The sequence below is a fragment of the Egretta garzetta genome, unplaced genomic scaffold (assembly GCF_000687185.1).
Source record: "Egretta garzetta isolate BGI_Z169 unplaced genomic scaffold, ASM68718v1 scaffold175, whole genome shotgun sequence".
Taxonomy (NCBI): Eukaryota; Metazoa; Chordata; class Aves; order Pelecaniformes; family Ardeidae; genus Egretta; species Egretta garzetta.
In genome coordinates, this window is record NW_009259860.1 from 1,090,071 (window position 1) to 1,105,204 (window position 15,134).

General features: G+C 36.4%; 1 protein-coding gene across 1 annotated transcript in view; it reads right to left on the bottom strand.

Annotated features, from left to right (window-relative positions):
- Positions 1-14,343, bottom strand: part of ADAMTSL1 (ADAMTS like 1) — a 346,871-nt gene extending 332,528 nt beyond the window's left edge. The window contains exons 1-2 of the mRNA XM_035895578.1: positions 14,314-14,343; positions 13,867-13,986 (exon numbers count right to left, since the gene is read on the bottom strand). Of these exons, the coding sequence (XP_035751471.1) occupies positions 13,867-13,986; positions 14,314-14,343 (150 nt within the window). The remainder of the gene's footprint in view (positions 1-13,866; positions 13,987-14,313) is intronic.
- Positions 14,344-15,134: the final 791 nt, after the last annotated feature.

Below are 15,134 nucleotides of genomic sequence, written 5' to 3' on the forward strand. Positions count from 1 at the left end.
GACAAAGAGAGTCCAGGAATATTCAGAGGAAAAAAAGGATAAAATGATTTGAAATTTTTAAGAAGGACTTAAGAATTGGGGTAAAAGAACGAAGAAGAAATGACTGATAGAGCGGTAAATTATCATGAAATGATTATTTTTCTTTAGTGCTTATTTCAACATGTTTCTAACTAATATTAATACAAAAAATATCCAAGGGGGGATAATTTCTATCTGTATTCACAATACTTTAGTATCATTATTCATGTAATGATTAGGAACAATATGTTCATAATAATACATCTATACAGAATTTCACATGAGAATAAGATAGCTTTTATTTTCTGCAGAACTCAGGTGAAAATCAAGAACAAATTCCTCTCCCTCAATTGGAAGATGGAATGATGTCAACCTGATGGTGCTCTGTAACCTTTGCCAGCCAATAGGTATTTTACTGTAGGCCTAAATGAGGACAGTATCAGAAGCACTTCTTGTTATCATAAGCAGCGTCTTTCAGCTAAAATAATGTCAAAGATCCACAAGCTGTTTAACGACATGTACAGAAATTACAACAAAAAGAAAGCAAAAGATTGCCCATAAATAGTATTGTTAATGGTAATCTTCTATTTGGTGAATAAGAGCAAAAAACATTGCAGGTGGCTAATCTTTGTTGATATCTGAGGTAATTTGCCATTGCAGATCTTAATCCATATTTTATATATTTATGTATTTATTAAATAATTGGGATACTGTAGAATCCATAATGCTAAGTTCCAGGACATCTACTCATTGCTTAATGTAATAGACATGCGTGCTTGGAATTTTTTTTTTAATTTTGAATTTGCTTCACTAAGGCACTGGAACATTCTATCTCCCTATTATTATTTCTTCTGTAACAGAAAGATAAGTTAAAATTTACCTGAAAACACAGGTTAGGGATAGATAGTTATAATATTTATATCACATTTGTGTCTACCTGTATAAACACATGTTTACTGTTATATAAATTTATGCCTATATAGAGATACTTAAAATCAACAAATATAAATATGATTATTTATATCTATGCTTTTAAACTATTAATTTAACCATTCAGGAAATTTAAAATTACTCTGTTCTTTGTAAATTTACTATAACCAATGTTAACTGTATGAAGAACCATAAAATCAATGAAAGAGCTAAGAAAAATTAAGAACATGTATTTATATTATATATCTCAAAGAAACGTGCACAGCTAAGCAGATAGAAATATTCTCTTCTAACTTTCATCTTATGAAAAAAACCAAACCCATACAAGAGCCAGACTCTTCTCAGGGGTGCCCAGCGACAGGACAAGGGGCAATGGGTACAAACTGAAACATAAGAGGTTTCAGTTGAATATGCAGAAGAACTTCTTTACTTTGAGGGTGGCAGAGCACTGGAACAGGCTGCCCAGGGGGGGTGTGGAGTCTCCTTCTCTGGAGATATTCAAAGCCCGCCTGGATGATGTCCTGTGCACCCTGCTCTAGGTGAACCTGCTTTAGCAGGAGGGTTGGACTAGTTGATCTCCCGAGGCCCCTTCCAACCCCTGCTATTCTGTGATTCTGTGATTCTGTGGCCTGTTTAAACAGAAGGCTATGACCACGTAGCTACATAGGAGATTATCTGTGTGGAACAGAAGACAGAAAGATATGAACCATAACTATCAAATTACATTTAAATTTGATATTGGGAATGTGGCCTTAGATGTCAGCACTGTATCTTCCAATTAAGAGCAATGGCACATCTTCACTAGTAGTGTATAGTTCTTATCACTAAACAACATCCCTTACCCTCAAAGCTAAAAGCAATAGAAGGCTTCAGCATGTGCCTTTACTTCTGTGATCCTTTGCAGCCCAATGTATATTTTGTATTAATTCTACAAGGCAATTTGTTAGAATTTAGTATGCTCTGATTAGGCTACAAATTACATTCTGCAGTAGAAAAATTAACATCAGACAAAGACCTCAATACCAGAAGTAAAACCAGAAGCCTCATTTTTCACAACAAATTTTAAAACAAATCCAAGTAGAAAAAAGGAGAAAAAAAACCCCACAAACAACAACACCATTAGGGCCTAATCAAGGAAACAGAATTGAAAAAGAAAGTCCAGTTCCTGTACAGAAAACAGCAATGCAGGGTAGGGTTGCATCTGTTAATTAGTTGTTCTTTTAATGATCCATTACTATAACAAGATACATATTTAATGTTGATGATACTGTAATGTTCCCTGGGACTATGCATATTCAGGATTAAAATATCTCTTTAACTAAACCATTTGCTTCCTGACTCTGGAGTGCCAACTTTATATATATTTGTCATTTCCACACTGAGTAGGTGTTAGCACTACCAGTAAGTTAGTATGGAACCACCGCTCGTGATTGCTTTTGCTTATATTGCAACTCTCCCAAAACACCAACCTACTGAAGTCTTCAGTTCGTAGCTGCTGATGAACACAGCACAACAGCCCTCGAGACTGACTAAATTCATGATGCAATCTTGTGATTTTAAGCAATTTATGACTAGACAATTAATTATCTGTTATTCCTCCCTTACATTCATACCCGTTCTCATTGGATCTTCTGTGGACAGCAAAGTTATGTTCATGTGACTTGGACACTGTTACTGACATTCCAAAACTATTTTGCTAGAATAGCATCTGTTCTTGAGGGCATGGCTGCCATCCAGGAGGACCTTGGCAGAAATTTGCCAACAGGAACATCTTCTCTGGGAAGGCAGAACCCTGCAGGGTGCAGGCTGAGGCCAGCAGGGTCAGGGAGCAGCTCTGGGGGATGGCCCTAGTGGGCAGCTAGACGAGCAGGGGCCACCCATGTACCTGGGCAGCAATGAGGGACAGCATTGGCTGGGGATGTGGGTACAAGATAGCCCCAAGAGTCACGGAAGGAATTGTCCCCTCTATACTGTGTTCATCAGACCACATGAGGAATATCACCCTGCATGCAGGATAGACATCAGCAAACTGGATGGATGTGAGAGGAAGCCATCAAGGTAGTGGGGCTGGAGACCTTGCCCTATGAGGAGAAGTTGCAGGACCAGGGCTAGTTCAGCTGGGAGGAGAGATGGCTTCAGGGGCATCCAACAGCATCCCTGGCACTGACGGGAGGGGATAGAGGAGAGAGATGCAGCCGGGGTCTTCACAGCAGTGCGTGAACTGAAGCTGAGAGGCAGTGGCACAAGGTGAAACAGGAGAGGCTCAGGCTGGAGATAAGGAGAAGCCTTTTCTCCAGGAGGACAGGCCAGCGGTGGAGCCAGAGCCTGGGAAAGTAGGGATATCTCCCACCTGTGGAGTTTCACACCCCAACTGTGTGAAGCCTGGTTTGACCCCACAGCTAAGCCATCTCTGGGCAGAGGCTGGAGACCTCCCCAGGTCCAACAGCCTGTGCAAGTACATAGGTCTGTCATTCTTGTTGAGAACAAACAGTAATTAGGCTTGCTTTGGGCTGGTTTATAGCACCTAGAATTAGAGTGAACCTGCCCTTCTGTATCCTTCCTGAGGTACTTGTCGACTTTCCTCATGCAGCAGAATCTTCCTTGATGCAAGTGTCTGCCCCAAATACTCACATGCTCACCTGTTTTTGTTTTTTTTTTTTGTAGTATCAGATTCACTGCCTTTTCCACTGAATCCTTAATGCTTTTCCATTCATCAGTTCAATCAATTTATGCCCTGTTTATTATTTCCTGTTAAAAAAAACATTGCCTGTTCCCTACACCTTCTCAATCTCCTATCTTTTTTTTATTTCACATGACTACCTACTTTCCTAATGCCCATATATGCCGCATCACAAAGACTGAGAAAAACATAGAAAATTAAGACCCAGAAGATGCTGCCAAAGAGACCTGAACATTAAGTCAATTGCTAATACATCATTATTCATATCTACACCACCAAATGAATGTAAATTGAGCAAATACAAACTATCATAAAGTTAATTTTACCCTCATAAAATGGTCTGTAAGGATTTAACCACACAATTCTTCCTCTGCTATAAATTGTGCAAAGTCAGTGGAGCTTGCTAAAGTGATTTTTTCTTCTATTCTGCATGCCAAGGCTGATACAAAGGATATAGTACAAAATAATTTTACTAGCAGTATTTTGCATAGTTTCACATGGATGTTTAAGCACACAGAGATACTGAAAGAAACCAAATGACTGAGCTATGTCTGCGTATGATAATAGTGGGAATTTCCAGCAATATGTTCAAATGTGGATTTGGTTATATGCAACACCAAGCAAGCATGTATGGTAACACAATTAAAACAGTGTTTTGGAAAGAAAGGAAGTAAATGTCTGCATAAATCAGCAGAGACATGTTCCTATAATGTACATTTATAATTTTTGTTAAAGTAGCAATTGAAATTAAAATGCAGCTCTGTTTTCTGAAGTTCAAAAAACCTATGCTATGCAATAAGCTTAGCAGACTATAAGTTCAGAAACAAGGGGACAGGACAAACACCTGCCCAATACACAGTATTTTGTCTTTAAAATTTTTCTTTCTCTCTCCCTTTACCACTCCTTTTCAAGCAATTTCATCAAAGCAGACCACTAATTCATCTTGTTGGATTCTGAAACCACAAAAAGCACATGGTTTTGAATTAAGCATTAAAAATTCACTCATTATTACTAACAATACTATACCTAAGTTCTGTTTCGGATATCAGACTCCCAACAAATCCACCAGCTTAAGACAGAAGTAGAATAGGCTAGACCGGGGGGTAAGGGTGGGAGGTGGGGGAAGGGCAGTGTGCAGGGAAAGGGAATGGAGAAATAAAAAACTGAAAGAGCTGCTTCTGGAATAAATCACTCCCATATTTTCTTCTCTGTAGGTTAAAACCAAAGAGAGAAAAAAATAATACACACATATTCCAAACTCTGTGGATCCAACTTCACTATACAGCAACTACTGTAGTTTCTAAAGAGACACAGAGTATCCAAGATACCTTGCAGGTCCTTAGGCACATTTTTTAACATATTAAAAAATAATCTATTTGATTGGTTTAGATTCATATATGGAAGCCAGAGTGCTTCATCAGGATTAATGTAAAAAGGTGAAAAATCCTTCTACAATCTATTTTATTACAATTCCGGTTTAAACCATAGAGAACTGAAGGGGAAAAAAGTTTATCTATGATGAAGATAATACAACTGGAAAGTTTATCTCTGATGAAGATAATACAACTGGACAGCAATGCATGCTGGAATAAAAGTCATATCATACCTTTCTTGCAACACAAAAATGCAACAGAATTTTTTTCTACAGGATGGGAAAGATGTAAAAATTCTCATCATGTAGAAAATTGCATCCGGAATTTTCAGTGGCAAATGAAGGAACTGGGTCTGTCTACTTAGACCACATTAAACCCATCTTTTGCTCCCTATAAATTCTCAATAAAATTCTTGGTTCAGGTCTTAGTCCAGAAGCTGCACGATGGCCAAGGTATACAGCATTTGAAAACTTAATTTAGTACACGTGGAGTGGTCAACAGATTTATTTCTGTGATGAATTACAGCATAGGGAAAGCTCACCTCTGCATAAAAAGAACTTTCTAGGGGTGAGTACTATACTGAAAAATGAATTCCTGGAGGGATGATACCCTTCCTTCCTGTCCAAATCTCACCGTCTTCTGGTCCTAATGCAGATTCATTCCTATCTTCATCATAAATAGTAATGATAATAAATAACTATCATAGTACATTCCTATTCAAAAAAGAAGATTGTTCCAGTGCCCACGCTATTCCACCTCAGGAAAGGGAAGAACAAATATCATTGCTACTGAAAGAGATCAGGTAAGAATGACACAGAAAAAAATCTACATGGAACAGAAATAAGCTTTGCATTCAAATAGTAATCTCTCTGTAGAATGATAAATAATTAAGACCCTTTGGATAAGACATTGTAGGCATAAATGGTTGTACTAGATGATGCAAAAATTCAATACATTTATTTTGAAAGCACATTTCAGAATCAGTCTCTGTGTAGCAGAAAAAGTATTACTATGGATTATCGTTTCAAGGCTAGATATTATATATTCTATATCTTTTAGCAGAATTTTTCTGATAAACCCACAGTTTAGACTCTTCCAACAATCTTCTGCTGCTTGCTTTCCCAAGAGTCTGCAAAAAATCTGGTATGATCAGACTGACAAACATCTTGTTATAAGGCATAATGGAGTACAGCCAACATATTTGGATACAGGCATGCAATACTAATCTGAAAGTTGCAATTAAGGAAGAGAAGTCATGGAAAGCATACAAGAATAAAACTGAAGCTGACTTGAGTGTAATCTTCAAATAAGGATTTAATAAGACAATTATGGAATGTTAATTAAAAATGCCAACAGATTGAACACATTCATCATGATTTAACAATTTAGTATGTGGCAACTGATTATTGAAACCACATTGTGCTTAGTGGTACTGCAATTGAGGATGAGCAATTTAGGATTTATTCTGATTCTGTGGTCATCCATTCATAGCTTTTCAAGTAATTACCATTCTAAATCTAGATATTAGGAGCAGAGTAAATGCCACAAAGTTGTTCTGCAAGCAGCTGCTTGATTCTGACCATGTACGAGCTTTAGCCAGGTCTATAAACCCACTTGCTGATTTCTTTTTCTGACCAGGAAATCATATGAGTTTTGTCTATAGATATGCTTGTACAAAGTGACTTCTAAAAGTTTATGCTCTTGAATAGCAACACTGTAATCTTTATCACAACCATGAGATAAGGATCATATTAACATCCTTAAAAAAAAAAAAAAAAAAAAAAAAAAAAAAAAAGAAAATGAAAGAGACCTAGGGAAAAGAAAACAGACTTTCTGGCACTGACAGCAAAGATGTTAGAACCCAAGCCTTCTGATTTTTGGTGTAAACTATATACTCATCCACCAGTTCTTTTTGCTGGTACTGAAATTGGCAGTGTCCTACTTAACACAGTTCAGAAGCAGGAGTTTCCAAAGCTCTGCAACAGTGTCCTAGACCAGAGGCAACTCAATAAACCAGGCCAGAATGTGATGGCACACATGACAGCTAGGAAATATGCAGGCATACAGACTTACTTTTAGGTCAGAAAACTAAATTTAGACTCTGAATCCTGCCAGTGATTTTTCAGTAGTGTAATTTTTCTAGGAATAATGCCCTGGCATAGCTTACTTAGTGTGGCCCAAAAAGGAAAAAGTTTAAGCATTTCTAACATTCTCTAAACCCTCCAATGTGCTACCTCTCCCTTAGATAGTCAAAGCTCCCTAGACTGGATTCTCCAGCCCTCATCCTCAGGAGGCAGCCTGGGTCCATGTAAACAGGGAATGGGAAAAAGTAATCCCTCTTTCATTTGCAGTGATGCTGAGAGGCATTGACCAAGGGTGGAAGACTGCAGACAGAGTCCTATTGACTGTAAGAGGCAGTGTTGATCCCGAAGTCTCTATGACTATATTCAGTGCAGCTAAGAAAGCTCTGTACAGCCAGGAGGCACAAGAAGCGTTCTTGAAATGCCTGTAGTCCTAAAGCATCACAGGCCATAGTTCAGAATTCTCTTTATAACTACCAGAAAAGCAATACTGAAGGAATAAGTGACTTGTTCCTATAGTCTGTTTCAGACAAATGCTAGTGAGCATCTGCTAAAATGTCTACATTACTTCAGATGTCTGAGATTCATGTTGCAAACATGGTATCTAGGTAGGCATATGCACATTATAAAGGGGTATGTGTGTGTACCTATATCTGCAATTAGCTATATATGGCATATATGTATTACATATACACATACAAAGAAAGAAAGAAAACTATAGAACTTCAAAGGTATACCAGCCTAACAGAAATATGAAGGTATGAAGAGTGCAAGCACACATAAAGAGCATCCTCATATTGTATTAGTGCACAATAATCCACTAGTTGTTTGAATTAAGCTCATGTAGAGTGGAAACAGTGTAATGAAAAAAAGAGTTTCCAGCAATTCAGTGAAGAAAACAGAAAAGCTACTTCATCTGATGGTAGCTAGGGAAATTTTCAGTTGTAGGGAAGAGGTATCTGGAACAGATATGAATAAATTTAACTCTATTTAAGCACTGTGGTAGACCAAACAGTGTTCCATATCATTACACAAACAATGGCTTAGCTGTGTTTCAATTTTTCATTTTCCTAATGTGGGCAAGGCTAGTAACTCAGTCTTTCTAAAAACAGCCTTCTTTCCTCCTGTGTCAACTCCAGCACTAGATACAGTCATAGGACAGTTTTGGCAGCTGTGGGACCTAGATTCAAAGCTTTGGAATGTAATTTTTTTTTTTTTTTGAGCAGTCTCAATTGGCTTTCTAACAGAAAAAGAAAAATATAGGAACAGTTAGCAATCCAAAACATTCAATGGTCATGCTTCTATTTTTAAAGAGATGTAAGTAATATCATTAAGAGGCAATCAGAAAAATGGACAAGAAAGCATTAGAACCTTTTGAGGTCTGAGTACTTGTAGACATTTAGAATTAAGGCAAGTGGGAAATGCCAATGGTCCATCCTACTTTTTGTTTTTGATGATCTACAGACCTCTAAATATATTTAATATTTTCTCTTTTTAAAGCAGGTGAAACGTTAAGATAAAAACCTTGATCAACTTAGAGCAATTTAGTCTGGAGGAAACAAGTAACACTTTTTTAAAGTATAGACTGAAAAACATTTCAAAACATTTGTAGCAGGAAATTATTTTCACTGAAAACAGTCCATGCTCAAAACAGCAAGAGTATAAGGAGCAGTCATTGAATGTGGGTCAAATCATGAGACGGAAGTTTAACAAAACAATTTTTTAAAATATTACTATGATATATTAAAGAACTTGACAATTATCAGTTGTGAGAAGAGTAACACAAAGGATAACTGTTCTACTGTTTACTGTTTTACTGTTACTCAGTAAAATCAGAACACAATTCATCAGCTGGTGGCCAAGTGATTTTTCTGAACCAATGAAACAGCTGAGCCAGGTGATATGGAAGAATAGAATTCCACTATTTGCAGTCAAGTTTCCATTGTACTAAACAAACTGAAAAGGCTGCTCTCATCTCTAAAAATATGAGATTTTTCCACAGTGATGATGTTTAACCTATGGCCGAGGGGCATCCTGTTGTCCTAAAGAAACCAAGTGGTTATGGCATGAAAGTAAGCTTGACAAACCATGTTCTGCCATGCCAGGCAGCTACTGCAGGTGGCCTGTGAGAAGTCTGTGCCCTAATTGTTTCCCTTACCACCTTTTCCTACCACCCTGGACAAAGCCACAGTTTAATTTGTATCTCTCTGAAGGCATTATTTTCCAGAGAGCTCTTAAATAATTCCTGGTCTGTGGGCGCAAGTAGAAATTCAGGCAGCCCTGCTTTACACACTGAAATATTGAGGTAAATCTCATGGTTTTGCCAGGACATATTCATGTTTTTCAAATAATTGGGTGGGCAGCAACATACATAGGACCATTTCAACTTGCACCAGGGAGATTTGTTCTCTACAAAAAGCAAGTACAAGGTAGAGCTAGTCAGAAAAGAGTCCCTCCTATCATCAAAGCATTTTTGTTTATCTGTCATGTCAGCAGTTGCATGGGGCAGGCCCTGTAATTCTTGCAGTCTGGTGATTTCCCATCCCTAAGGAGCTCAAATCTCGATTCTGCAGCACCATTTTATAACCATTTAGAAATACGTGATCTTTAGCTGAGAAGCTTGGAAATTCCTTAGTCAACAGGCTGAGCATCTTCTACTGTTACACATCAAATAATTCAGAGTACAAAGGGAAAAAAAAAAGGCTCAGAAAACAGTATAAATAAAATGTTCATAATATTTAAATTCTGAAAATTATCGCCTCCATCTGAAATGCATAAGCAATACACTATAAATATCAGAATCAACTGTTACACAGGAAAATAACAATGTTTGGACACCTGTCTTAGCTTTTCTTCACTGTATACAGGGTTTGCTTTCATTCTTACTTCATAATGATGTAGAGAAATTCTAGTCAATAACTTTATCTCTCAGAATCAGACCGCAGCCCAGAAAACTTTGGATTTCTATCTAAGTGTTCAAATAATTTCTCAATACAACAGTTATTTCTTACAGAGTTGCTTTAGGATTCATGAATCCCAAACAATACTATCCCTGAGTTTCACAAACACATAAATAGAACTTTCAGAAAATTGTAGGAGAATAGTCTTTGGGATGTTCTCTAAACTAACTTTAAACTTAGGGTTCCTTAACCCTAAGGTTTTTTTCCACTAAACATTACAAATCCATGTGCTCTGTTACATTTTAATTTTTTTCCCTAATTCTTAAATTATTTTCAATATTTTTTTCCAGAAAAGAAAGAAAATGAACACAATTTAGGAATTCAGAGTTTCATAGCTCAGTGACTTTCTTTAATAATTTTGTTAGTGTAATCTCAGCTATTGGCTTTGCACAAGATAGAAAATTATAAAATCTTCCTCTGGCTTCAAGTAATTTTTCCCCCCGAAGCTAATAACAGCAGAGCTACACCAGTAGACTTTGGGTTTAGGGCTTATATTGAAATGGCTAAGACCTAATGGCTACAGTATTAAGAGGCTAAATCACATTATTTGCAAGTACTGAAATATAATTGAAAGATAAGGAAAGCATCTCTGTGAGCTATTTCAGTGACCAAGATAAAGCCTACAGGTTGTAGAAACAGGGCATCCAGTATGGTACAGCAGAAAGGTGACGTGCAGTTCTATATTCTTCATTGGACATGACTACTGCAAGCTAACATATTTGGGCTAATATACTTTTTAACACACAAGCTTGCAAACAATTCCTTAAAATTGCCCCTCTAGTAGGTTGTGTGAGTATTTCCTCATTAAGCATATTTGCTGTAGTAACTGGTTGCAAAAAACAAAAGCTCTTTTAATCTCCCCGACTTTTGCTGGGAATTGTAAGGTATTATTATTACACCATTGCTAAAAGCTTTAAGACATACGCCCACAAAGCTATATATGTCTGCTTGCAGACTGTGGCCATTCTCTCATTTATATCATAAGAGACTTATCTGGCACCTCTGGAAATGCATCTCTTCTCCCCATGATTATGGAGTTGTGGGAATATTACTTTTCAACATCAGAATTGAATCAAGCTTTTCAGATGCTCTTAGCTATCCACAGAAACAGTCATACAGGGTCTTTTTTTGAAGAATGAAGACACGTTCTTCATGCACTAGCTTCTAAATCTGGATCACCAGCCTGAATTTTCCCAGAATGCATCAAATCAGCTTATGTCATCATCAGGGGAAAATACAAAGGTTAAAGATTTTTATAAATTACAATTAAGACACTAGCTGCACAGCTTTCATTGACACTGTGTGCACACACTGATTTTGAAAAGTTGCAAACAGATAAGACTACCCTATGTCAGTCACAGGAGTCCTAAAAATATAGCCAAAGTGGGAGATTTACTGGGGAGGCTGTTTTCTCCATGTCTCATCTGTTAGAAAAACATCTTTACAGTAGATTTTCTTGTTAGATACACCATGACCACAGTGAAAATTACAGGAGAAAAAGGATTGGTCCTATGAACTGAGAAAGATTGGTCCTGAAATATAGCTTATGCTTTCTGTCCTGGAAAACTATACTCCATATCTCTCTCTGGAACAGTTTTTGTACCACTCCAAGCCAAGCCACTTGTAGCATTTCTTCTGATATGTTAATAATTATGTGCTTTCTGTTCTTGTAGATGCCTTATCTGTTATCTGCAGCTTAATAGGCAAAGATGCTGAGCACTCATGATTGCATCTGAGGTCAATAGTTCCCCTCTGAACTTATTGCTATGTGGGGTGAGGTGAATCAGAAAAAAAAAATGGATCCCTGTGTCTCAGACAGAGCACTCAAGAAAAGTAGATGTTTTTGATGTTAATGTCTGTGAGCCTTTGAGCCTACATTCGTAATATAGGAACAATATCCTGGCTATGGCACAGAAATTTAGGAAAACAAACTCACTAATATTTAAGAAACAGAAATTTAGAGTAAATGCCAGAGAAAAGCCTTTGTTGAAATTAATGCTTGTCTTTGAAATAAAGTCTGCACAGCACACAGTAAACAAGTCATGAGACCACACATACCTTTAAAATGTTTCAGGCAAAATACAGAAAAGTCACTTCAAGCTCTTCCATACTATCTGTTCCCTACTGAATCAGTCATGCAGTGAAAACAGTATGTGCTTCTGTCGTTGAAGATGGCATCACAAAGAAATTAGGTTGGAATAAAAGTTCCTTAAGTCATACCTAAAGGAAGATTGCAAAGTCATATTTTCTGTGCAATATTCTTCCAGAGTAGTTGTGTTTTCATACATACATAGCTGCACAGAAAATGAATCACTGGAATGACATCACATCCTTGTGAAATAGTAATAAAAAAAGAATATTACCTTGGAGTCAAATCTATGAATAATTTGCAGAGTACTTTCTGCTTGTGTCAACACAATCATGATACACTTATAAAGAGACATAAGAAAGCACAACTCAGGAAAACAATATATCAGTTCACTGGTACTGACAAAACAGTAATAAAACACTGATTGCTTCTCTGGACCACAGAGAATAAATGTTTTTAAAGAAAAACAATTTCAGCCATACCTCCTCGATGAATGGATGGGGTTAGTGGAAGACCAGCACTGTCTGTTCACTGAGTCTTTATTGTCCTGGCAGTAAAGCAATTGCTTGATATGATCCTGGACTGCCATTAAATTACCCACAGTGATAGAACAAAGTGTTGGTTTTGCCTGATCTGAAATCTCTTTTTGCAGTTGTAAGGCACTAAGGATAACTTGTCTGAGAACAAATGGATTAGCACAAACACAGTGGATTGTTTAATGCCTTCACTTCTTTTGTTCACTGGATTCTTTGACCTGAGCAACAAGACTTATCAAAAGACATCCACCCCATCCTTCCAAAGTCCTCACTCTACGTGCTCCCACCAATGACATTTGGCTAACATTCACTTATGCGCTAAGAAAGATAACTTCAGGCATTGGCCTCTGAGGCTATGAGAAAAAGTTGATTAAAAAGGCAGCAAGCATGGCTGTGCCAACACTTAATTATTCTAGAATCACTTTCCTTTTCTTTTCCTATCCTATAGAGTCTTTATTTTGAACTTTATTCCCCAAAATACATCACCAATTCACGGTAATATCAGAAGCTAATGCACCACCACAGTGTGTTGATCATCAAATCAGCCCTTGAAAATAGCAGGCCTATAAATTTATTGCAGTTTAAAGTCTGCTGGTTTGCTTTATTTCATATTAAAGCACTCCCAAGTTCTTTACTTCCACATTCTTTTCTTCAAAAATGTCAGAGAATTAGCTGCTACACAGACAAATCCTTCAGACCTAGAACAAATCTCTTGCCAGGCTTATATAGAAGAAAGTGAAAATATATTTGTCATAAAACTGTTTTCCCTGTTTATTACATTCCTTGGTGCTTTTTATAAAATTATTCTTTACAAAGCATTATTTATTTTTTACATAAACTGTGAATTTAACTTTACATATTTGTATTTAACAAAAACACCCTTTGCATGTGCAAATCAAACAATGGTAGCAAATTAGACTGCCAAAATTCTAAATGAAAAAAACTTTTCATTAGAAAGCAAAAGACCAATCTGTACTTCTTTTGAAAGTCTGTCCTTAAAATAATGAAACCTCATATGCATTTGACACCCATACTGTGAACAAGTCTATATTTATACATCTATTCATACAGATGACATTTTTATGTACCTTCTGTAACTTTCCATAAATTGATGAACCAGAATGGAAGACATATTACAACAATCTGTATTTCTGCAAGCATTTCTGATCAAATATTTTAGAATAATAGAAGATTCCTACCGGATCTTCTGTTTTGTGGTTATTCAGCAAATCAGATAGGAAATCATCATGAAGATTTTCTCTCCGAATCAATGTAAATTCACGTAGGAATACTGCTCCTTGATTTTGGTCTCCACAAACCTAGAAGGAAAATGTGATATTAGGAAAAGCAAAATTTTAATTGTGTTATAGACACAATCATGATATCCAGATAAATCAGACTTGAAGATTAAAATGTCTATTAATGGTCCTTTGCCTTCCATTATTAAACTTATTCTAACTGGTTAGCATTGACATTAATGAAGACAAAGGCATGCATTTAAAGTCAGTTAGTTAATGAATAACTGCCATTTGTATGAGACTCTTGTAAAATAAGTTTGTATAGTTACTTACAGCTATGGTCTATAAGGCAGTTAACAGCTAAAACCTCTTTTGTGAAATGAATTGATATCTAGAGCGTATTTTTACTTTTTGGAACAGATCATGTTTGTCCAGCATTTTGACTGCTCTATCATAAGAAGTTAGAGCTTAAAACTCCTGAGGGTGCAATAGAATTGCTTTATGTGGCAAACTTAAATATGCACATGCATTCAAAATAATTTAAACTAACCTTACATCTATTGTTTTGAAGTTTAGGAAGATATATAAGCTACCTGAAATAGAGGTTGTTTCTTCAGTAAGTGTCTAAGCAATATGTATCAAAATGTCCTAGCTGCTATTATGGTATTGGTTTTGGAAATAAATAATGAAAACAAATACACATCATTCTTCGTGCTCCCACATTGTTTTTTTCTTTGGTTATCCAAGCTAAAAAATGATATATTTTTAGGTATAAAGTAAATTTTAAATGTTGGAAAATGGTGAAATAGCAGGGAGGGTTTTTACATATTGATGGTATATGTTACTTTTCATTAGACAAACTATAAAGAACTCCACTACAGGTGAAATACCCATAAAGATTGTTAGCAACCCAAAATAGGGAGAACAATGAGAAATAGGGAGTATATTAGTAACTGGAAATCTCGTAGGTTTTTTTCAGTTTTCAGCACTTACATGACATATTTCGAAGGAGACGCAGCTTGAAAGAACAGTATGTTTTATCAAAATGGCTAAGTGTAAATAATTTGTATGTTAGTATTTGCCAACAGAGACTGCAACTCTAGTATAAATTAGGCAAGTGTAACAATCATAAATAATTTATTTATATGAGATAGTGCTTTATCTTCCTATAAAGGTATGTGAGATACACATGCATGGTAATTGTGGAGTTTGAAGCTTCTGGTTTCCTC